The sequence below is a fragment of the Crocuta crocuta genome, unplaced genomic scaffold (assembly GCF_008692635.1).
Source record: "Crocuta crocuta isolate KB4526 unplaced genomic scaffold, BGI_CrCroc_1.0 scaffold363, whole genome shotgun sequence".
In the NCBI taxonomy this organism is placed as follows: domain Eukaryota; kingdom Metazoa; phylum Chordata; class Mammalia; order Carnivora; family Hyaenidae; genus Crocuta; species Crocuta crocuta.
The window spans coordinates 838,339-864,019 of NW_027531626.1; the positions used below are offsets into that span (position 1 = coordinate 838,339).

General features: G+C 41.7%; 1 protein-coding gene across 2 annotated transcripts in view; it reads left to right on the forward strand.

Moving 5' to 3' along the window:
* Positions 1 to 111: 111 nt before the first annotated feature.
* The window catches only part of TTC27 (tetratricopeptide repeat domain 27), a 186,065-nt gene continuing 160,495 nt past the window's right edge, over positions 112 to 25,681 (forward strand). For both annotated transcript variants that reach the window (XR_013337240.1, XM_077772789.1), the window contains exons 1-5: positions 112 to 381; positions 1,993 to 2,170; positions 2,575 to 2,704; positions 9,509 to 9,649; positions 14,854 to 14,956. Coding sequence is in view for 1 of the 2 variants with exons in the window: in XM_077772789.1 (XP_077628915.1) it covers positions 294 to 381; positions 1,993 to 2,170; positions 2,575 to 2,704; positions 9,509 to 9,649; positions 14,854 to 14,956 (640 nt within the window). In the remaining variant the exon portion in view is untranslated. The remainder of the gene's footprint in view (positions 382 to 1,992; positions 2,171 to 2,574; positions 2,705 to 9,508; positions 9,650 to 14,853; positions 14,957 to 25,681) is intronic.

The following is a 25,681-nucleotide window of genomic DNA, read 5'->3' on the forward strand; positions in this document are numbered from 1 at the left end:
CTCTCAGAGCGGGGCGTCTCTACTGCTCATGCTCAGTACTAAGAACCTGGTTGGTCTCTTTGGCGGAAGCGGGGGTGGAGCGTGCGTGTTTTTCCCAGGGTGTCCCGCGCTGCTGTCATGGCCGCGTCCGTGTGCTTCTGTCTGCACATGGAGTTCTAAGGCTGCGGGTGTATTCACAGGAACTGTCACCACTGGATTTCGGCGTCTTTGTACCTTCCTTCTTTCACCTTCTTCAGTTGACTCCTGTGTGACCCTAGTAGGAACCTGTTTGCGCTGCAGGGGCGTCCAGGGACATGTGGGTACCGGAGCTGGCAGTGTTGAGGGGCTTCTCCACCGAGGCTGAGCGGCAGCAATGGAAGCAGGAGGGAGTAGCCGAATCAGGTGAGAAAGGCGAACCTGCCAGGAACTTCGGGCAGCGTGTGGACTGTGAGGAGAAAGAGTGGCGGCGGCTGGGTTCTCAGTCTTCCTTGTTTGTTATGTTTTGTTTTTTTGCCCAAATCTAGTTGATTTCTGAAGGCTTTGGATTGTGGCATCCTTGATGTAGTGGGTGGGGTCCTTGGGCTCTGTGCTTGTCTTTACCCTGCACTTCTCACTGCCTAGGTTCAGTGATGACAACGATGGCGATGTCAGCTACTTTTTTTTTATGTTTTATTTATTTTTGAGAGAGAGAGAGAGACAGACAGACAGACACACACACACACACACAATATGCAAGCGGGGGAGGGTCAGAGAGAGAGACACACACAGAATCCGAAGAGAGAGGTTCCAGGCTCTGAGCTAGCTGTCAGCACAGAGCCTGATGCGGGGCTTGAACCCACAAACTGCAAGATCATGACCTGAGCTGAAGCCGGACGCTTAACCGACTGAGCCACCCAGGTGCCCCTGTCAGCTACTTTTCTAAGTCCTTAACTTTCATTCAGTCATTTAATCCTTGTACTAGACATGTAATGTAGATACTACGTTTAAAAGCTTTTGCTGTTTAAATAATTTATTCAGGGTTCCACTTCTGAGAAACAAAAGCTGAAACGAGGCAGCAAAGATGTAATTCTTGTGAACGGTGCACATTTACCGGAGAGGTAGGGTTAAAAGGCATATTTACTAGTGATAGATGTAGGATATAGGCACATCTGCTTGTGGGATTTAGGGTGGATCCAGAAGAGAAATAACAATTTAGGACAGTATATAAGTGGTGTGTACGCAATAGGCACTTCAGGAGAAAGGTAGTTTTTGAAGTCTGGTGACCTGGAAAGTTTCAGGGAAGAAGTCAGGCTTGAGCTGAATTTTGATTGAAGGATAAGACAGGTGGAGAAGAGCTTAGCAGGAGAAATCACAGGGATGTTTATGGGATGTTAGGGGAATAACGAGTGAACCAGCTGTTCCTCATGGAGTATAGTGTGGGTAGGAGGAGCCAGGTTATGAAAGGTTAGACCCCTGTTTATGGAAACTTTTCTCTTGTGAGTAGGAATCTTTTTGAATTCCCAACAGAAGGGTGATAATACAGTAAAACCTTGGATTGCAAGTAACTAGTTCTGCGAGTGTTCCCGCAAGATGAGTAAACATTTCTAATCCATTTTAACTTGATGAATGAACGATGTCATTGTGTCACCGAATGCCACGTGATCACAACTGAGCCAATGGTTCTTGACATTTGCTTTGATATACAAGTGCTTTGGATTACAGGCATGTTTCCAGAACGAATTATGCTCCCAAACCAAGGTTTTACTGTACTTACTAATGAGGACTACTATTCCTGGGTCCAGCTTCTACCTTGCTTCTCATCGTACGGATGAACTGCAAATTGTAGAAGAGGTGATGTTTGCAGAATGATGGCAATTTGTTCAGTGCTTTGTGATCAAAGTATAGTAAGCATTCTAAGGTTATCCTTTTTTTTTTTTTGCGTATTAAAATGGTAGATTTACCTAATGGTGTCATCATTTACAATTTGAAAAAAATGGTTCTTTTGGACTATTGGACCAATTTTTTATATTGCAGAGAGTGGATCTTTCCTACAATTGCTGCTAGAAGGGAATTATGAGGCCATATTCTTAAATTCGTTGACTCAGAATATTTTTAACTCAACCACGATGACTGAAGAAAAGATTGACAACTACCTTGAGAAGCAGATAGTAACGTTCCTGGATTACTCAACAGATTTGGACACAGCTGAAAGGTAGAATTTTATTTGAAATTTTCATAGAGAAACAGACTGAGTACATTTAGTAGGGTCTTGACAGTGTAAGACATTGATTTTACTAGTTGTTGGAAAACCTGTGCTGTCCAGTATGGCAGTCTGCTAGTCACATGCGATTGTTTAGTACTTGACATAGGGAGCGCAACTGAGGGACAGAGTTTTAAATTTCATTTAATTGTAATTAATTTAAGTTTAAAAGAGCCTTATGTAGGCACCAAGACATTGAGGCATAACTTGTTCAGGCTTCAGAAATTTTGTTTTGTAATGCTTGGATTATCTCATTAAGTGTTGGTTAATATTTTACATTTTTCTTAAGAAAACTGAAATGGAATTGGTTGTGGTTACACAGCAGTTCATATTTGTTTCTTTATTCCTCCATGCAGACAACAACTGATATTTCTCATCGGTGTAAGCAGTTTGCAACTTTTTGTTCAGAGTAACTGGACAGGGCCTCTCGTTGATATACAACCTCAGGATTTTTTGCCATCCACTTTGTTCCAGCAATTCAGTGAGGTAGGCTTCTTGGAGATGTCATATGTAGTTACTATTGTGGTATTTTGTTTCTTTAGGAACTAGTCTTTATAACCTGGACTTAATAGCAGGTAGGAAAAGACATGACTGTGTAGCTTGTACAAAGCCTGCTAAGAATGCTTGTACACTGGTCAGATTTTTAGGTATTTCCAGAAGTTCCATCGTCAGTCTCAGACTCCTTGTGGAATTCTCCCCATTTATAGAGCACTCTTAGTTGCTCTTTTTATTAAAGCCCAGGCACCAGCGCTAGTCGCCCAGGTGCAGATATTACCACAGTTACATAAGGATCTTTTTGGCAAAGCAGCAAAACTGGAAATCTGTGTAATTTTGTTGCAGGTAAGTTGTGCTGCTGTGCTTATGAATGGATCCCACGAATGGTTTCCTTTATATTACAGATACTTTTTAATTTTTATTTATTTTTTAATTTTTTTAATTTTTTTTTTTTTTATTTTTGAGAGAGAGACAGACAGAACATGAGCGGGGGAGGAGCAGAGAGAGAGGGAGACAGAATCTGAAGCAGGCTCCAGGCTCTGTGCTGACGTGGGGCTCAAACTCACGAACTGTGAGATCATGATCTGAGCTGAAGTCAGACGCTTAACCAACTGAGCCACCCAGGCACCCCTACAGATACTTTTTTAAAGCGCGTGGCACAGAGGTGCTCCATGGTGATAACAATTATTATCCATATATAAAGACAATATTACTGATTGGCATCAGCATGTTATCAGTAGAACATGCAGTTCAAATTCCACAGCAATTTTTCAGCACATATGCATGGAGCTTAGTGAGTATGACATGCTCTCTAAGTGAAGTGTGGTGACTGTGATTTATCTAGCCACCTCAAGATCTAGAAAAAGGGCTCCTTAGCATCCAGAACCTATGCAGCAAAAGTGACCTATTTTCTGTTAGCTAGTTTCTCAGAATTAGAAGTAGCAAATGAAAAGGGAATGGAGTTATTAGAGATAAGTGTTAATAACCTGATAGTAGAGGGGCACCTGGCTGGCTCAGTTAGTGGAGTGTGTGACTCTTGATCTCGGGGTCATGAGTTTGAACCCCCTGTTGGGCATAGAGCTTACTTAAAAAAATAAATAAACTATATTAAAACAAATCTGATGGTGGTGTGGAAAGAGAAGTACAAAAGTGGCCACAATCTGACAGCCACGGTAATTAGCGCTGTACGTGTGAGTGTAGTGAGTCACTATATTAGGTTGCAGTAGAGTAATTGAAATTCATAATCCTGGTCTTAAATCATTACTGAAAGGTTAAAGGATCTGCTGTATCTTATATCTAAGGAGGGAATTTTTTTTTAAGTAGGCTCCATGTTCAATATGGGGCTTGAACTCATGACCCTGAGATCCAGAGTCAGATGCTCTAAACTGACTTACCCAGGCAACTCTCTAAGAAGGGAATTTAATCTTCACTTTTCAAAGGTTTTCATCCAAAGTGATTAAACTAAAATCCCAAAGATTATGTGACTTTAAGAGATCTGCTTCACTTTTCTAGAACTTGGCTATTTATTTAAGAAAAAAGATTTTTTAATGTTTTTATTTATTTCTGAGAGAGAGACTGCATGAGCAGGGGAGGGTCAGAGAGAGAGGCAGATAGAGAGAGAAAGGGAGATGCAGAATCTGAAACAGGCTCCAGGCTCTGAGCTAGCTGTCAGCACAGAGCCTTACGCGGCGCTCGAACCCACGAACAGTGAGATCATGACCTGAGCCGAAGTTGGATGCTCAACCGACAGCCATCCAGGCGCCCCAGAACTTTGCTATTTATATGGAACAACTCCCTCCCTCCCTTACTATGTATGAAATAGTTTCTGCCTCTTCACTCCTGTGGTGTAGGTTAAAAATTCACCATAGTCCTAAGTGTTGGCTGAGCATGGCTATGTGGGGTGAGTGGGGCTTAATTCACATGTGTTCTATCAGTGTGAGGTATTCTAGAGATAAGATGGAGGCTCCCGGTGGTGAAGGAAACTTGTCAGAGGTCTTATAGCTGGGCAGTTGGAAGCCACATTTTCTGGGTCCAAATCCAGTTCTCTTTCTGCTCTACCTGTGTAGGAGCACCTGTAAAGTCAGGTAACAGCTCAAGGCAGTACAGACGTGGGTTACATGAGAGGCTTGGACTGTAAGAATATTGAAATTAACCAAAGCAACCAGTATTGGAAGTGGATGTGGCAGACAGTTTAGCTGGGAGTGGAGCGTGAGTTGAACCTGAAGGGTGACGAGGACGTGGACAGGTGGAGAAGAGGAGGGAATGCCGTCTGGGTGTGGCCATGTGAGCAGGTCAGAGGGGAGGAGAGCACGGTGTTTGTGGGGACAGGATGCTTTGAGCCTCTGATGAGACTCATGGGATTCAGGCCAGACTGTAGGAAACCTTGAGACTTTGACTTTAGTTTTTTTTTTTTTTGGTGGAGCTACCTCATACATTCAAGAAAGCATATAAAGTGTATGCACTCTGTTCCCAGCACCCAGCCAGAGAAACATTAGCAGCATTGTAGAACAGAGTTTCCCTTCCTGACTGCTGTTTCCCGGATGTTGAGCCCCTGTACTATTGCAGTGTCTGTATGCAGGGGCCTGGGCTGGGTTGGGGGGGTGACTTTGAACTGGTCTCCTCTTGTTAGCAGTGTTTGCCAGGGCCCTGCTGTGCTCTGCTAATAATAGCATCTTCTGTATATGCTGCGCCTTTGAAAAGGTAGGAAAGTGGGGCGCCTGGGTGGCTCAGTTGGTTAAGTGACCGACTTCGGCTCAGGTCATGATCTCANTACTGACCCCCCTTCTGATTTTGTGTTAATCAGTCAATTGCTTTTCTTCATAGTTTTAGCACCTATGTAACTCTAGGAAACATACCGTTTAATTTTGCCAGTGTTTGAACTTTTATAAATGACACAAACCGTATGTCTTCTGTGACTTTTTTGGCTCAGTGATATATTTTTGAAATTATACCATTATTCACTTTTACTGTTGTATAGTATTCCAGTTGCATGACTAGACCAGGATTTATATGTCTGTTCTACTCTTGGACATAAGTTATGTTTCCTTCCCCCCGCCCTCCCCAACTATATTACATACACTGCTATTAGGAACATATCTTCTGGTAATGATTTGCAAGAATTTCAAAGCACAGCATACTGAAGAAATGACAGTGTTTGTTTGATGCAGTGTGTTAAATGGAGGAGGCCCTTGGGCTTTATTTAGGCACCCTGAGGGCTGAGGAGATGATCTTTAACACACCTGTAAACTCATCCCAGCAGGGAGTTGGGAAGCCTCTCTGTGGTATATATTTCCGTGGGTGGAATCGCTATGCCCTAGAGTATACACATGTTCAACTCTTGGTAATGTCAGATTGTTTTTGTTTGTTTATTTGTTTGTATCAGGTAGTTTTTAAAGGAATATTCGAGGGGCCCCCTGGGTAGCTCAGTCTTTTGAACATCTGACTCTTGGTCTTGGTTTAGGTCATGATCTCATGGTTTGGGAGTTCGAGCCCTGCATCCGGCTCTCCGTTGACAGTTGGGACCTGCTTGGGATTCTCTCTCTCTTTCCCTTTCTCTCTTTCTCTCTCCCTCTCGTGCTCTCTCTCTGCCCCTCCTGCACGTGCTGTCTCTCAAAATAAGTAAACTTAAAAAATATAAAAGAAATACTCAGTTTATACTGTTTACTAGCAATCTGAGAATTTGGAAGGTAGGGGAGTTGAAGTTTTTAAACACATGAATATTGCCATTTTCCTGTGCTGATTCATGATTTTTGGCTCTTGTGAAGCACTGATGTTTGTGAATATACTTTATGGTCATAGAATGTAGTGACCAAAGCTTAATTCATTTTTCTTGCCCACAGATCTCTTCCTGTCCCTCAGCAAGGTTCAGGGCTATGCTAAGCATTAGCAAGGCTGCAAATACAGGGTCAGGATCCCTTCTAGCCTTCAGACTGGGACCACTACCTTATGGTGGCATGGCCTTGTCATTTTTAACACTGTTTTCTGACCTCTGATGCTAACCAGTCTCTAGAATAGCACTCCATGTTGGAGCAGTGTGTGAGCTGTGCTGATAGCAGAGAGCCTGATGTGGGGCTCAAACTCACAAACTGTGAGATCATGACCTGAGCTGAAGTTGGATGCTTAACTGACTGAGCCACCCAGGTGCCCCTAAACAAGCCTATTTCAAAGTGGCCCATTTCCCGAAACTTCTGGAAACACATTGAGAACTCAGTTGTAATATCACTGTCATATCTCAGGTGTAGGCAGAGGCTGATTTACTTAAGCAGAAGATAGGAAAACATTTCATTTCTCTCATGATGATGCAGGGTAGTGCTGGGAATAAAAATGTATTTATTTATACATTTACTCATTTATTTATTTTTTGCCTTGTTACTACCATCTCCTGAGAGTTTTGAATTGAAGAGTAGGAGATTTAGTAACCCATCCCTGCCTTTGAGTATCAGAGGTAATCATACCCAGGTGGTATTTCATGGGCTCTCTCTACCTCTTAGTATAATTTTACATTTGTTACCCTACTGAATTACTCCTTTGCTGCTTCTCTTTAGGGATTTCATCTGCAAGAGAATGATCTAAATTTCTGTTAGAATGGTTAGATGTGTTTCTCATTTCAAAGTGATTAGAATACAGGTTATTTTTCTGTTTTTAAATGTCTACATATTTTTGAGAGTGAGCCAGCGAGAGTGGGGGAGAACGGGAGAGGGGCAGAGACAGGGAGGCGGAGGGTCTGAAGTGGGCTCTGCGCTGTCAGCGCAGAGCCTGATGCAGGGCTCGAACTCACGAACTGTGAGATTACGACCTGAGCTGAAGTGGGATGTTTAACTGATGGAAGCACCCAGGTGCCCCGCATATTCTTTTCCTTAAAGGCATGTCATATCTTCTTGTACTGTACCAGTTTGGTGAGGACTTTGGGAAGTAAGGGTGCTTGTGTCTTTATTTTGAAGTCTTTGTAGGACAGAGAACTCGATGAGGCTGCAGCTCCAATCTCGGCCCATTAGGCAGGTTCTCCTCCCAAGTTCTGAAGTGAGTGTATCTGCTGCTGTATTCGGCCCCTCCACGTGGGGGTCTCACAAGACACCTTGCACTCACGGGTCTCTGCCTGAACTCATGGTGAGGGTCTCCCCACATCCGGCCCCCTTCCAGAGTCTGTATCTCAGTAGCGACGCCACTATTAGGTAGTGGTCCCAGTGCAAAGGCTAGAGGCGGTCCTGGCCCTGTGCTGGCATTCTTCCTAAGGCTTTGCAGAGCCCTGGACCTTGCCCAGGGGCAGGAAGAGGTCTGTGGGGAAGGCAGCATGGGGTGCTCCAGAGAACACTGATTTGGGACTTGGAAAACAGGCTGGAATCCCTCTGTTCAGACACTGACTCCTGTGTGATTTTTGACTGCACTCAACATCTGTATCTGCTTCCTTCTTTTTTTTTTTTTAATTTTTAAAAATGTTTTGTTTATTTCTGAGAGAGAGAGAGAGAGAGACAGCATGAGGAGGAGAGGGTCAGAGAGAGAGGGAGACACAGACTCGGAAACAGGCTCTAGGCTCTGAGCTAGCTGTCAGCACAGAGCCAGATGCGGGGCTCGAATCCACGAACCGTGAGATCATGACCTGAGCCGAAGTCGGACACTTAACCGACTGAGCCACCCAGGTCCCCCTGTATCTGCTTCCTTCTAAAATTGAGGTAGTTGTAATAACTTCAAAATAGTTTTTTGCCGACGAAGAAGGGAGGACAGCGGATGAACCCACAGCTATTTCTTTCTTGCCAGTATCGAATGCTTCAGCAATATATTGAGCCAGGCACTGGCAATATTTGGATTATTTAATTTAATCCTGACAAGAACTCTATAAGGTGTGGGTTCTGTGATTTCATATTGTAGTTAATGATGTTTCAGTTAAAAAAAAAATCTAGGGGCGCCTGGGTGGCTCAGTCAGTTAAGCGGTTGAGCTACTGACTTCGGCTCAGGTCATGATCTCGCGGTTTGTGAGTTCAGGCCCCACGTCAGGCTCTGTGCAGATAGCTCAGAGCCTGGAGCCTGTTTCAGATTCTGTGTCTCCCTCTCTCTATCTCTCCCCTGCTCATTCTCTCTCTCTCTCTCTCTCAAAAAAAAAAAAAAAAACTATACCCACAAACTAACAAGAGGCAGAAAAAGGACACTGTCCTGTGTCTGTGACCTTGGAGCTCGTGTTTCTAATGGGGAAGCAGTCTGCTGCCTGTTTTGTGACAGTCGTCAAAACTATACAGCACATGTTTTAGCAAACGCAGGCACCTTGACCAGTACAGAAAATCAGGAGTGGATTTTTCAGATGCATCTCTTTTTTTGCAGCCTTTTGTTCCCACTGGCCCATGGTTTTAGGCCCTTTCAGCATTTGGTATGTAAGACCTAGCTGGCCATTTTGCTTAGGAATTATGGGGCAGACATGCTTTGTAATGACTTTTGCCAGCTAATGCAGCATATGTGAAACGTGTTAATATAAGTACTTAACGTAGGGGTGCTTTTTGCTGAGATGATATTTTGTTGTAAGTAAATCCATAAAGTCATGAAACCTCTTCAGTACTAGCACTTTCTTGACTTCCCCATTCCTCTGAAGTGCCGGCACATAGGTGGCCATCTGTCAGGGCAGCCTGGGTTTATAGGTCTCTGGGGCGTCTGTAATGTTATGATTCTGTCCATTGCCAATTGCTGTGTAATAGTTTAATGCCTTTGTTTCAGAGTTGAATTAACTGGAAAATATGTGTTATTGTAAGACCTATAAAGATTAATATTTTGTTAAATTATGTCATCTTGGCTTACGTATTTTTTTTTCAGGTCAAAGGACTGGATGCGGTTGTTCTGAATCTGCTTATTCTAGATGGAGAATCAGTCTACAGCCTGACCTCAAAGCCCATACTGCTCTTATTAGCACGAGTTATTCTAGTGAATGTAAGACATAAACTGACAGCCATTCAGGTAAGGGAAGAAAAGACGGCAGGTGGTTCATACCCAGGGTTGGCAGTGTTTTCGTGTGTTTTCTAAGTCTTTTTTAGGTGTATCATTTATTTATTTATTTATTTATTTATTTATTTATTTATTTATTTATTTATTTATTTTTAACAGCTCATTGTCAAGTTGGTTTCCATATAACACCCAGTGCTCATCCCCACAAGTGCCGCCCTCCTCCATGCCCATCACCCCCCTTCTCCTCCTCCCCACCCCCATCAGCCCTCAGTTGTTTCTCATTGCCATGTAGTATTTCATTGTATAGATAAACCACATCCTCTTGACCCATTCGTCAGTTGATGGACACTTAGGCTCTTTCCATGTTTTGGCTATTGTTGAGAGTGCTGCTGTGAACATTGGGGTCCATGTGCCCCTATGCATCAGCATTTCTGTATCCCTTGGGTAAATTCCTAGCAGTGCTATTGCTGGGTCCTAGGGGAGTTCTATTGTTAAATTTTTAGGTGTATCATTTTAAAATCTAATGAAAACAGGGGCGCCTGGGTGGTTTAGTCAGTTGAGCGTCTGACTTTGGCTCTGGTCATAATCTCATGCTGTGTGAGCTTGAGCCCTGCAAAGGGCTCTGTGCTGACAGCTCAGAGCCTGGAGACTGCTTGGATTCTCTGTCTCCCTCTCTCTCTGCCCACCCCTTTCCACCGCACCCCCTCCCACTTGTGTGCTCTCTCTCTCTCAAAAATAAATAAATGAACTTAAAAACATCTGAAGATTAAAATCGAATGAAAATAAAAAAACTTTCTCCTTTTGTGAGATTTATCTAATATAGAATGAGAGTATATTTAAATTATTATATAATCCCTTTAAAAGGATTGTATAGATGTATGGTGCATATATAAATGTTGATTCTCTCAATCTTCAAGGTTTGAAAACATCCTTCATGGTCTTTCATGAATTTCCTGTAGGGATAATGAGCAGTAGGCAGGACTTTAGTACTCTTGCAGTCGATCCTAATTACTGTTTCCTGGCTCACATCCTACCTTGGTTCATTATTGCCGTTGGATTTAGTAGAGCAATTATTGAGTGTCTTTTGTGTTGTTTCTTTAGGTCACATATACATTAGTGAGAAGACCTGCTCATACTCACAGAAAGCCACGATGCTGTAGGAGTGACAAGAGAGTGAATCCAGGGTATTTCTTACAGGGTAGTTTGTGCAAAACATACTGCTCTGAGAAGGATCTAGACATGGGCAGGACGCGATTTCTTACCTTATTGAGTAGATGGTGGGCAGCATTAAGCTAGGGATGACCTACGTGAATTCAGTGGACTGTGTTTGCAAAGGAGGTGATACAAAGATTATGCTGGAAGTTCAGAGCAGGGAAAACACTACTGCCCCCCTACACCCACCGCACCCCCTGCCTCTGGGAGGTTCTTGCTGGAGTTCTCCCAGCTGAGCTGCTGCCTGGAGTGACAAGAGAGATACAGATGAGTCTTTGGAGGGTTAGTGAAGGTCACCGCATGTCCGGAGTGCCTTGTAGCTCCTCAGGCTGCGCTGTGCTCTGAAAGCAGCTGTGGACAGTTTGTAAATGGATGGGTATGTCTGAACCAATCAAGCTTTATTTATGGACACTGAAATTGAAATTTTATATACTTTTCATATGTTGCAAAATATTCTTTTTTTTTTTTTTCCAGTGTTTTAAAAATGTTAAAAGTGTACTTAGTTCTTAGGCTGTACAAAAACAGGAGTGGGGTGGATTTGGCCTGCAGACTGTATGTTTGCTGACTCCCGTCCTAATTGTGGCAACTTGAGGATGTGGACTCATGTCACCAGAAATGATAGATCTAAATTTTATGTGAAACCTCCCCGATTTCTAAGTGTTGGCTGAAGATTTTTAAGAGACACAGTATTTCAGTGGGCAAAATGTAGACTTGGGCTGTACTGTTTAAGGGCTTATTTTCCCAGGTATTTCATTTTAGGCAAAGAAGAGGTAAGAAGGCAAGTTTTGCCTCTTTCAGTGACTGTCATGAAAGCCAGAGGGATTGGAATCCCTATACTGGAAGGGGTTTTACTAGATGGATTTTAACATGTTAGAGTAGATATAAGGCCTGTCTTTGTTTAGCCGTGTTAGCTCGAGTAAAAGAATTGTTCTAGAGTTGATCTGAGTGAAATGCTGTCTTGTAGAATGACTAGTATTTGGCTCTGAGGAACGTATCACTGAGTCACGGGGCTGCCAGATGGCATTACTTTCCTTGTAGTGAGACTAGAGTTGTAAATGAGTGAGACAGTTTTAAATTTTGTTGGTGGAAAACTTTCCTCAGCATGTATGTTCAGCATCTTTAAAAAAAAAAAGATATGTGTACTGTCAACTTAGGAGAACAAGTAAATATGTGAACACTGGTTGCAGATGTCATACTTTGTGGGGTTGGAGAGATAAGTTTTCTGAATTTCTTGGCAGGCACAAACAGCTTTTGACTTGGGCTTACGACCCTGTTTTCTTGTTATGCATCACCGTGCGACGATCCCTCTGCGCTGAAAACATGAGTGTTTTTTTCTCGTTGGGTCTTTCATGTCATTTTTCTAAATGATGATATAAAAAGGACTTCTTTGATAAATAAAGATAAAATAGTAAAGAAGTGTCCCCGTACTTATACAAGTTAATTTTAACCTTTTCAAGTTAGCTTTGAATAGGCTTACTCATAAAGAATGTATCAAGTTGTTTATAATGATATTTTTGTGGGACTCTAAGAGAAGGTGGTTTTCCCTGAACCTCAACCTGTGAAGTATATAGACTAGCATTAGTAATATGTAAATGTTGAGGAAAAACAGTCTTGGCTTTGAAGTCAGACTAGAGTTTGTCTGGCTCAGCTGCTTAACAGCCGCGTGACGTTTCGCTAGTTAATTTCTCTGGAATATCAGTTTTCCCTTATTTATAGTTATTTTGAAAATGGACCAAGCTGGCAAGGATTTATTGGGTGACTTTTGAGTACACTTATGCTTCCTGCCTTCTAGAAGGTTATTGACTAGTGTGACTTCCCAATTAGAACATTCTGTAGTAAGCGCTAAAATCAGACAGGATCTAGAAACTAGAGCAAGGCTTCAAGTTTCTTTTTTTATTAATGCCTCAGATTTTCTGTTAAGCAACTCTTGGCAAACAGAAAAGGGCACTTTTATTTTCTAGTAGAAAAACAGGTTATGCTTTCATTATTTTTTTCGCACTCCCTCTCACCCCAAATAAAGATTTCGGGTTAAGAGTTAATTTATAGATCTGATTTTTATTTTTAAATAGTCGTTTTTAAAAAAATTATTTATTTATTTATTTTTAGTGTTTATTAATTTTTTGAGAGAGAGAGGGAGATAGAATCTGAAGCAGGCTCCATGCTCCAAGCTATCAGCACAGAGCCTGACGCAGGGTTCGAAACTGTGAGATCATGACCTGAGCTGAAGTCGGCTACCCAATGGACTAAGCCACCCAGGCGCCCCTAGATCTGATTCTTAAAGGTTCAGCATCTGATGTCATAGGTTTTTTTTAAAAGGGCAGTCAGTCTCTTTGACTGGCCATGTCCAAAGAGAGAATCCTAAGCAGGCTCCATCCTTTGTCAGCACAGAACCCGCACCCATGCAGGGCTGGATCCCACAAACTGTGAGGTCATGACCTGGGCCAACATCAGAAGTAGGATGCTTAACCGACTGAGCCACCCAGGTGCCCCAGTAGGTATTGCTTAAAAAAAAAAAAAAAGGAAAAATTAATTTTTTATACTTTCATGCAGTATATTCAAAGTGGCATAGTTATTATACTTTAGATGATTCAATGCATGATCATACTTGATATTTTAATGAACCTATCAAAAATATCTAATACTTCTGACTTGCACACTCACCCATACACTCTTCACACATGCACACATATACTCATGTGTGCATAGTGGAAGATCCAGAAGATTATAAACCTTTGTCATGGATCTTTCCAGGGGAGGAGAATGGCACTGAAGCAGCAGAAGAGAGACTTTCACTCTTCATGCTTCTGTATTGGCTTTTTGTTGTTTGTTGTTTTCTGTTCGTTTTTTAAAATAAGGATCAAAGTATTTTTATTTTTATTATTTTTTTAATGTTTCTTTTGAGAGAGACACCGAGAGCATGAGTGGGGGAGGGGTAGAGAGAGAGGGAGAGACAGAATTCCACGTGGGCACTGTGGTGTCAGTGCAGAGCCTGACGTGGGGTTCCAGCTCACAAACCATGAGATCATGACCTGAGCCAAAGTCAAGAGTCAGATGCCCGATTGACTCAGTTCCCCAGGGGCCCCAGTGATGAAGTGTTTTTGAAATAGTGATCAAGTAAGAATAGCATTACACAATAGAGAAAAACCTGTGTTCTCAGCCATAGTCCAGACAATGTATGAAATGCAGTCTCTATCCTCAAGAATGTTTGGACCAGGTAGAGTTACACAAAACAAGAGCTGCCCAATGTGGTGCTAACTTTTAGGAACTGTGTAGAAGTTCAGAGAAGGGAGAGACCAACGTGTGCCACACTCGTGGGAGAAGGCTTGGTGGAAGGGTCTCACAGGGGGTGGAATTGTCTTAGTTTTGGGGAATGTTTGAATCCAGGGTATTTCTTACAGGGTAGTTTGTGCAAAATATATTGCTCTGAGGAGGCTCTAGACATGGGCAGGACGTGATTTCTTACCTTATTGAGTAGATGGTGGGCAGCGCTGAAAGCTAGGGATGACCTACGTGAATGCAGTGGACTGTGTTTGCGAAGGAGGTGGTACAAAGAATATGCTAGAAGTTCAGAGCGGGGAAAACACTACTGCCCCCCTACGCCCACCACACCCCCTGCCTCCAGGGGGTTCTTGCTGAAGTTCTCCCGGCTGAATTGCTGCCTGGTTTATGGCGTGGAGGGGGTGCCACGGAGGAGAAGGGTGCTGACAGCAGCAGGGATTTTAAAGGAGGAGATGGTAAGTTCCAAATGGCATCAGGGAGCCCAGCTGCCTTAAAATACAGGCTCTGAGGGAGTGGAGCTGAGGGCTTGTTCTTGCACAAGAGGGAGAAGCGGATTTGGGTATTCTTACCAATGACAGAGCAGTGGGCGGATGAGTTTGTTGAAGAATAAGTTTAATTTCACAAATGTTAAAAAAAAAATATTCTAAACACTGGTTTTAAGTAATGTAAAAATTGCTTTCCAGAGGGGCCTTTACTTGCAGCTTACCTGGACTTTCTTTCCCTAGAGCTTGCCCTGGTGGACGCTGAGATGTGTGAGTCTGCACCAGCAGTTGCTTGAGGAGCGCTCACCGCAGCTCTTTGCTCTTGCTGGAGACTGCATCCGGGAAGGTATGTAGCCGATTTTGTTTGATGCGGGCACGCAGCTCCCTGCCAAGTTCTCAGCTGACACGTTCCTTTTCTGTTTAGATTTTTAGAGGTAACAGTAACTTCTTGATTGATGAGGGTTTTTTTTCTCCCATTTATTTCTGGATGTGGAATATCACAAATTATTAGGGTGTCAGGTTATGGAATTTCTTTTCACCTTTCAATTTTAAAAGAAGTCATCACCGTAATTTATATTACCTATTTAGAAAGTGATTCATTTTATGTAGGTCACCATGATTATATCACAAATTGCTTACAAGTATTTTAATTTTTTTCCTGTGCTTTAATGAGAAGCCTCTTTGTAAAACTTTCTTTTAGAAAATTCCTTAACTAATGGAGTAAATTGTGCCAAATGACATGCAGAATAGAACATTCTTTATCCTCTGTCTTATCAAGTACATGAAGAAAGCCTTTGTTTTTTTTCCCATTTGGTAGAAAATACATTTTCCTGAGGATGACAATAGGTGGAGAGATGTTTTTACACTTTATATTACTTTTTATTATAATATGTTATATACACACACAAAAGTGCCAAAAGTATAAATGAAAGTAGAAAGCGCGCACCTCTGTCAGTGCCTCCCACAGCCTCTGCTCTAGAAGCCCTGCACGTTCCCTAGGGAAGCATTTTGAAAAGAGAAGCCTCTTGGGTACCTTGACACTTGGTTTCCCTGGGCTTTTGGAATCATTCTTCTTGGCGAAAGTTGCCAAACAAAGTAAAACAAAACCAGATTCTCTCGTAGTGAAGGAATACTTGAACACAGATGAACTTGGACTTGGTTACAGACTTCAGAGTTACAGAGAAGGGGTTCGACCTTAGGTGTGTCTGATTACAAAGCCCACAATCCTTTCACCACAGCAAGAGTGTGTATGGCGTGAGTACGTACGCACGTGCATATGTGTGTACAGTACTCCCCCTTCTCCACGGTCTCTACCTCCATGGTTTCGGTTACCTGCAGTCATCTGCGGCCTGGAAGCAGATCACCCTCCTTCTGACCTGCTGTTAGAAGGTTAGCAGAAGCCTTATGCTACATCACGATGCCTGCACCACGCACCTCACTTCCTCTCATCACGCGGGCATTTTATCATCTCACATCATCTCAGAGAAGGGTGAGCAAAGTAAGATATTTTGAGAGAGAGAAAAGGGTTCAGTACCACTGGATTTCACATATATACTGGGGTCCTGGGACCTGTCCCCATGGATAAGGAGGGCTGCATGGGGGAGGCGGTGGCTTCCATCACCTGGGTGGGTAAGCAGTGATCTGTACTTGGTGGAGTAGCACATTCATGAAGGCATACAGTGACCCTTGACATGCATTACAGGAAGCTCCTACGCCTTTCTGGAGTCCTTTTCCTTCAAGGGTACATCTGTGTAGTATAGTAGGGGCGCCTGGGTGGCTCACTTGGTTAAGCGTCCGACTTTGACTCAGGTCATGATCTCACGGTTTGTGGGTTCGATCCCCGCATTGGGCTCTGTGCTGACAGCTAGCTCAGAGCCTGGAGCCTGCTTCAGATTCTGTGTCTCCCTCTCTCTCTGACCCTCCCCTGCTCACACTGTCTCTCTCTCAGAAATAAATAAAACATTAAAAAAAATTAAAAAAACCAAAATAAACAAAAAAAGGATTTTAGGTAATGCACAGCTGTGCAACAAGCAAGGGCATGTTAGATCAAACTGTGTGTGTGTGTGTGTGTGTGTGTGTGTGTGTGTGTCTGTACAAAAAATATGTATATTTTTAAAATAAATAAATAGGTACACACACGCACACACATATATTCTGCTATGGGATGTAAACCTGACATATGATAGATTCGTTGTTTTATTACAGGTATGGAGTTTACTTTTTTTTAACATTTTATTTATTTCTGAGAGAGAGATAGAGACAGCGTGAAAAGGGGAGGGTCGAGAGAGAGGGAAACACAGTGGAGTTTACTTGTCTATACAGTGTTTTTTTTCTATACAATTTCTATACAATGTTTTTGTATATTTCTCTACAGTGTTTTTTCTATACTATACATATATATTTTACATTTGTTTATTTTGGGAGAGAGCGAGCGTGAGCAGGAGAGAGGCAGAGAGGAGGGGACAGAGGCTCCCAAGCCGGCTCTGTGCTATCAGCAGTGGGACTGACGTGGGGCTCGAATTCATGAACCATAAGATCGTGACCTGAACCAAAATCAGGTGCTCAACTGACTGAGCTTCCCAGGCGCCCCTATACCATAGTATTTTTTAAGTAACAGAACTGAAAAACAGACTCTCCCTTTTTTCTACCAATAGTTTTGATTTAATGCTTTTTTTTGGATTATAAAAGATTTTTATGAGCAGATTTAGCCTACTGAACCATCTTTATTTTCACTAAGACTGTAAATTCTATAGATTGGAGCTCCTAGATGCTGTTTTTTTTGTATGCTTGTTTTTTGTTTTTTTTTTTTTTTAAACTTCTTTCTGCTTGGCATAGTGGCTGGAAAATAATAAATATTTAGTACCTATGTTGAATACACAATAGCTAAGGTTTATTGAGGCCTTTCTACTGGAATTTTTTTTTTTTAAAGATAAGGCTTTTTTTTTTTTTAATGTTATATTTATTTCTGAGAGAGAGACAGTGTGAGCAGAGGAGGGTCAGAGAGAGATCGAGACACAGAATCCGAAACAGGCTCCAGGCTCTGAGCTGGCAGTCAGCACAGAGCCCGATGCGGGGTTCAAACCCACGAACCGCAAGATCATGACCTGAGCTGAAGTCGGATGCTTAACCAACTGAACCACCCAGGTGCCCCTCTACTTGTACTTTTAAGGAAGAAGTTTGAGAACTCCTCTTTTCTCCATCTCAGTAGCAACTTTTATCTGACTTAACTTCTGTACAAGAGTTTTTCACAAAGTGGAATATTATAGGGGCACCCTGGTAGCTCAGTCGGTTAAACATCTGATTCTTGAACCCATCTCAGGTCTTGATGGCAGGGTTGTGAATTCAAGCCCCATGTTGGGCTCCAAGTTGAGTATGGAGCCTACTTAAAAAAAAACAAAACTGGACTATTACAGCAGTTAGGAGAAAAATTGATCCTACCTAGATGCCATATGGACTCTGAATCTCTCCTAATAGCATTGCCTAAGGGTGGAGTTCTCTTCAGAATGAACTACAAAGTGAACTCTGGAGAAAATGAAGACCTGACGCCCCATTTAGCAGATGTGTTTTCCTCTGTATTCACTAAAATGGAAACTGTGTAGACTGAGTCTCCCCCATTCATGCCATTGCCTATTTTTAAAAAAATTTTTTAAGTGTTTTTTATTTATTTCTGAGAGAGAGAGAGAGAGACAGCATGAGCAGGGGAGGGTCAGAGAGAGAGGGAGTCACAGACTGAAACAGGCTCCAGGCTTTGAGCTGGCAGTCAGCACTGAGCCCGACGCGGGGCTCGAACCCACGAACCGTGAGATCATGACCTGAGCCGAAGTCGGACGCTCAACCGACTGAGCCACCCAGGTGGCTCAACCATTGCCTATTTTTGAAATGACGTGAGACATACTCCATAAATGAACGTAGTGCAAAGGAGGAAGGAGAGTGGGGATGAGCTTCTAACTTATGAAATTGGGTAAAGTTTTGAAAGGCAAGGATGACTTGAACATCATTGATAGTAATGGGGAGAAAAAGTTGCCTTTTCCAGAGGATAGTAAAAGCATTTGAAGTAAGATTGCATCAGGATTCAGCCCACTGTTTAATTTTGTAGAAAGGTAATTACATTATACTATTTAGGATATCATAAAGTTTCCTATGCTTCATTATACTTTTATGGAAAATTGGTAAGTGAACCAAAAAGATGTCACTGGGAGTTGTTTTTTCTTTTTATAGAAATCAAATTTGATGCACTTGTTATAGCAAAAGTCACATTTCTTCCCCTATTCCCATATTATATAAATTTGCATTTATGGCTACATTTTTTACCACAGCTCAGTGACTAATGTTTATAATTATTATTTCTTAAAAAAATTTTTTTAAATGTTTTATTTTATTTTTTGAGGGACAGAAAGAGACAGAGCACAAGCAGGGGAGGGGCAGAGATAGGGAGACACAGATTCCAAAGCAGGGTCCAGGATCTGAGCTGTCAGCACAGCACAGAGCCTGATGCAGGGCCCGAACCCATGGATGTGAGATCATGACTTGAGCCGAAGTGGGACACTCAACAAATTAAGCGACCTAGCTGTCCCTATAATTATTTATTATTAAGAAAAGAAAAAATAACATTCCTTAAGTGCCATTTTATTTTATTTTTATTTTTTTATTTGAGAGAGAGAGAGAGCAAGTGGGGGAGAGGATCAGAGGGAGAGATTGAGAATCTTAAGCAGGCTTCATGCTCAGTGTAGAGTCCGATGCAGGGCTTGATCCCACGACCCTGGGATCATGACCTGAGCTGAAATTGAGTTGAATGCTCAACCGACCGAGCCACCCAGGCCCCCTCCGCCCCCTTATGTGCCGTTTTAAAAAGGAAGGACCATATGGTATGTTTTAGAGAGAATTCTGTTCTATGGGGTAAAATTAAGTTTCCAGACAGAAAGGGTTAACTAAGATATGGAAAATATGACTTGTAAGTGACTCATTCCCCAAGGGGACTTGATTCCTTTCTGCAATATATTTCAGCATATCATTTACTTTGCCTTACAAGTTAGCATTTTTTGTGTTGCTGCTCTAGGCTGATCAACGACATTTTTCATTTTATCTAGTCATAAATTGGTCCATTTTGGCTATGTTTAAGTAGGTCTGCAGATAGTCTTAAACTGCAACATTTCATAAACAATTTTATTTAAAAAAATGTTTTGTTCTGGGATTTCACCCAAATGTTGACCAGGCAGTCGGTTAGAACTGAAATATTGCTCAGTGTCCAGAGAAGGATATTATATTTGAAATGTTGCCCTTGAAGGATCATCAGAAAGTTGGCAGGCTTTTTTTCAGTCCATGAAACATAAGTAAGGATTTCACGAATAATTGTGATCTTATATTTTTGTCCAGGAATGTGACATCAGCACAGTGTACTGGAATAGAGCCCATCACACGGTCCGCAGAACTTTGCTGGACTGATCACATCTATGAAATGAGTAAGAGTCTTGCAAAGTATGCCCTTCAGGGTGATCTAGGCACTCTTCATGATGTCACACCAGTGAAACCATGATTCTCTGAAAGATGGCTTAGATGCACACACAACCATTTATTGTGGGAGCTCATACCGGAAATGCATTCAGTATAGTGCATCAGATGTAATATTGTAATTTAGCTGTTTGAAAATGAGCTTATGAAGTTAGTGTCTAAGAGAAAACAGGTTGAAATGCTTTGTCCAAGAGTTCTGCTATAACATTTACAGGCAACTCTGTGACTCTAGGGTTAGATTGTTTCCTCATCAAAAGAGCTGATCAAGAGATTAGTCTCTTGGTCACCAAGAGTGCACTGATTTAACAAACAAATGATGCCTTGGAATGAGTGTTATTAAGTATACTAAACTTATTAATTATAATTATCCCTAGGAATTTCATTTTAACATAGCATTAAAATAATCTTATAAGAAGAGATTTTTGACTTTAGCATACCTTTTAAATGTATTGGTTGACGTTTGTATCCAGAAGGTCATGAATATTCATTTCCATGGAGAACCTATTGATTTATTAAAATAATAAATATATGTCTACTGAGTTGACATGTTCTTCTCTTTACTTAAACTTTGAGTCATCCAAAGCACAAAACTGTGTGTTCATAATTGACTCATTGTTTTCCATAATACTGTGGGTCTAGCCAGTTTTTAAATCTTATCAGTTCTTCCCCTAAGGATCCCATGTACATCCATTCCTACCACTCTTATCCTAGGCCATGTCTGAAATCTTTAGTTTGGAAAGGACCTTTAGAGATTATTTTGGTGAGCTAACTAACTCATTTGACAAAGTTTGACTTGTGACTCACATTGCGCAATAGCCAGACCTATGATGTAGAGTTTGTAACTCCAAGTCCCATCCACTCTTCTTTCCATTACATTTCTGCACCTGGTCAGTAGGGCAGAATTCTAGTATCTAATAATGCTAATGCAGCTAACATTTCTACAGTGCTAGCACTGTTCTGAGTCTTTAAGTATATGCACTAGTTTATTCCTCACAACAACTGTATGAAATAGAACTGAAGACTGAAGAGTTGACAGAGGATGGTAGGGCAGTGGATATGGTGTGCTTTTTTTTCTTAAATAGCTTTTTTGAAGTATAATTAACTTCCAGTATTTACTCGTTTTAAAGTGTGTGATGACATTTTATATATGTGTACACCTGTGAAATTATCACAATCAAGACAATTAACAGAACATGCTGTTTTAAGATCTGGCTTTTAGATTCTCCTCTGTCACTTAGACAACTCATCTGACTTCCGAACCAAGAATTCTTTCCATGTAAACTGCTCTTTGAATCCTTCCCAGGTGTAAAATAATGTGATTCTTCTTAGGCCAGCTTTCCGCTCATCCTGATGCTGGAATCCATTGGAAGGTTGTAGCCGAAAGAGTTATTTCCTCTTTCCTCGGGCACTTTGCGAAATTACTTTGAGAGAGAATGCATTCCGTTGTTAGGATCCATAATTGCTGCAAAGTGCATCCTTTTACTAATTAAAAGCATCTGTGATTTTGTCACTTGTAACTGCTGGCCAGAGCTGTGCTATCTGATACAGCAGCCACCAGCTATTTGTGACTATTTAAATTTAAATAAGTAAATGAAATGACATAAAAAATTCAGTTCTTCAGTTTCACTAGCCACATTGGGAGTGCTCAGAAGCCACATGTAGCTCCTGTTTTGGACACTGCTGCTGAGAATATTTACATTGTCAGGGAAAGTTTTGGACAGGACTGCTATTGAGCAACAGACAATGACAGGATAGGTCTGTCCTTTCTATATGATCAGCCCCCAGTTACTTAAGTCTCCTGTCACTATCATTTCACATTTGAAGGGTTACCCCTGACTTGTAGGCTCTTTCTTGGCCTTCTACATTAGTACCAGATTGGTTTTCCTAAATACCATGTACATCATGTCACTTGTTTTTGACTAGAAAAGTCTTTAAATATTCCAGGTTTTATCTTTGATTTTGTATTTTCTACTGAGTGTGATATTTCATACCAGTTGGTTTTAAAATGCTTGCTGTGTGTCAGTCACTGTGCTGGGTGCTAGGGATATTGATTAACTTAGTGGGGCAGGGGCAAAAATATGAGTAGGAAAAAAGGCATAAAGGTGGAGGAGTAAAGGAAGGAATGTGGTTAATCTAAACCTGAGATCAGAGAAGACTTCACAAAGTGCCTTATGCTTGAACCGATTCTTGAAGAATTGAGTAAGACTTTATTAGGGGAAGTTGGAAAGAGCATATAACATGTACCAAGAGAACTACAGGGACTTGAAACATCCTTGTGGATTTGGGAATTCCAGTAGTTCGGAATGGCTGGAGCAGAGTGTGAGGGTGGCTTGTGTGTCAGGTGATGAGGTTGAACAGGTAGGCAGGAGCTAGGTCCCTAGGATATTGGATTCCATCTTGTTGGCAGCCACCAAAGGGTTTTTAAATATTTGTGCACTCCTAAGATACTTACTAAGCGCCGTCTATGATAGGTGGTACGTAGAGCAGTGAACAAGACCCACGTGGACCCCTCTTTTGAGAGCCTTTCGGTCTAGAAGTGAATTGTAGCGAAATTTCTACCTGTCTTTCCAGCCCCGCCCTTCTGAAAAGTTTTGTTCAACTATCCCAGTCTTAGTGATGTGCCCTCTTGGGTATTTATGATCAGTACCACTCAATTCCACTTCACAGTAACTGGAAATATTAAATAATTGTTACGTGTCTTCTCTTCCTAGTTCTCCTTTCCCTCATCTCTTGTTAGGGAAGGTCAGGGCTTAAACCTTGCTGTAGGACCTAGTGTACTTCTAAGCATATATAATAGTTTGGTAGATGTTTATTAACAGTCATAGGATGAAAGAGAGGGAGATTGTTGGGGACGGGAGAGAGGCAGGAGAAGGATGGGACACTGGAGGAGCAGCAGTAGGAAGTAAGCTTGAGAAATATAGAGATCAGGGAGAAAAGGATTTTTTTAGAGGAAATGAGTTGGAGTTGGCTAGTGCTTTCCTGTTCAGACATGATGTCACAAATGTGTAAAGGCTGGCTTACAGTTATAAATTCTTCGGATAAATTTTTTTTCCCTTGTCCCAGTGCCATTTTTCTTTTTAAAAATTTTTTAATGTTTTGTTTATTTCTGAAAGAGAGAGAGAGAGAGAGAGACAGCGTGAGCAGGGGAGGCTCAGAGAGAGACGGAGACACAGAATCTGAAACAGTCTCCAGGCTCTGAGCTCGCTATCAACACAGAGCCCAAAACGGGGCTCGAACCCATGAACTGTGAGATCATGACCTGAGCCAAAGTCAGACACTTAACTGACTGAGCCACCCAGGCGGTTTCCAGTGCCATTTTTCTTGCCAACCTCTTCTGTATGACAGACTTACCTCCTTTACTAACCTTTCAAGTGAAGACACAGTTCTTTGGGTCTCAACTTTGAATGGAGTCTCCTGCTGGGTCAACTACTTTGGGTGGGTCCAGGCCTCATCTTTTGTCTTCCGTGTTCCTTGCAGCCATAAAAATGGAATTCTAGGATCCCAAGGTTTGGTAGTTAGCTTCAGGTCAGAATACGGCTCCAGGGTTTGCTTAATTCCTGAAGTTCAGTTTTCATCCACTTTTTGTTCTTTTGAGGATTCCTTACTTTGTTCTCAGCACAACTGTCTCAGACATCTTGCTTATTTATTTTTGTTTGTTTGTTTATTTGTTTATTTATTTACTCTGACACATTATTCACTTGATTGAAAGCTTTATGGTACATAGTGTGTTTACTATAGTTGACCTTGCCTTTGTTCACACTGACCCCAGTGAGCGATATTTGGGCTTTCTGTGCTTGAGACTTTGCTCAGTCACTGCTGTTGCCATTGGTTTGTTTTCTCTCAGGACCAAGGTGGGTAACTTTTTATAACATCTTATTTTTAATTCCTTCTCTGGCAGTTCTCTCCTGGGTTTTTAGCTTGTGTAGTTATACCTATGATAGAACCAGCATCCTAAAGTCACCAAGATAAATCCTCCTACACCAACATCACATGATCTTCTAAATTTACTAGTTAACAAAAGATGTCCAAGGCCAGCCACAACAGATCCTCATGAGCCATCCATATAATATTGAGTCCCACGCCTAGGGATTGTTTTCGGCATCTAAAATTCCTCAGATCTTGAAGAGCTTCCCTGTGGCGGGTTCGCTGGGCTCTGGACATATAGCTATGAGTTCTGGTGTATGACTGTGGCCCTGCCTGGCCCACACTGTATATTAAACTTTTTAAGTTTAGACTTTACATCCAGCTTTTTAATGGTGTTTTTATTGGGAAAGTAATTGGTCGTGCTGTTGGAATTTAAAGATTAAACTAATTCTTAAAAAACAAACAAAACAAACAAAAAAAACCCCATGGCTTATCTTCCGATTTTTATTTGTCTTTGACCCCTGAACATATGAGATACAGAAGAAGTAGAAGATGAAAGCCAATTACACTAATATCCACATGAATACATACAAGTAGGTAGGTAGGTAGGAGGGGAGACAGATACAGACAACCAGCTTTGGGCATTTACATGACTTAATTCTGTGTTATTAGGACAGTTTAAATTTGACAGCCTTCCCTAGACTTATAAGGGCTATCACAACGTCAGAAGTCTACTTATATGCAGAAATGGCCTTTCTGTAGTTACTGAGAGGTTTTTAAAAAGCTTGGCCAAGTTTTACATCCCTTGATATGTTTGCATCCAGAACTTTCAGGGAAAATTACTTTACTGTTGAGAACTAAGGAAAATTGTGTCACTTGTGAACTGTGCAAAGATAATAGGTTATTGTATTTCTGAGAAGAATGACTAGACAGGAATAGTGGGTAGATAAAAGGAAAAGAAAGTTAATAAAAAGCACTAAGAGCATTGAATAACATCAGTTCCAGCTTTCCTTGAGTTTGGATTGTGTGGAAGAAATCTACCGATGGAGTTTCGTTGTGAGAAGTTCATGTTTGGATGACTGTCTTTTAAAGTAAGACATGTTGGGGCGCCTGGGTGGCTCAGTCGGTTAAGCGTCCGACTTCGGCTCAGGTCATGATCTCACGGTTTGTGGGTTTGAGTCCTGCGTTGGGCTCTGTGCTGACAGCCAGCTTGGAGTCTAGAGCCTGTCTTCAGATTCCATGTCTCCCTCTCTCTGACCCTCCTCTGCTCACGCTGTCTCTCTCTCTCTCTCAAAAAAAAAATTAAAAAAATTATTTAAAGTAAGACATGTACATCTCGGCTTACTCTGAGTCCAGAGAATCTCTTTAAAAAGGGCTGACAGTATATAGAATAAAACACTTTCTTTTTCAGACTCATTTTATTTTGGTTCAGAGTAAAATAAAGGATATCTATTCTTAGCTGTAAGTGCTTCAGATAAGCACTAGTCAGATAACTAGGTGATGAAGGAGATTGGGTCATGCAGCATCACCTCTACATCCCTATTCTGCCAACTCCCCCCTCACTCCCATTTTTCCAGTAAGTGTGGATTCACATTCTGGCTTTGCCACTTAACAACTGAGGTGACTAGTGAGTAAGCTGTCTGAGTTCAGTTTCTTCCTTCCTTCCTTCCTTCCTTCCTTCCTTCCTTCCTTCCTTCCT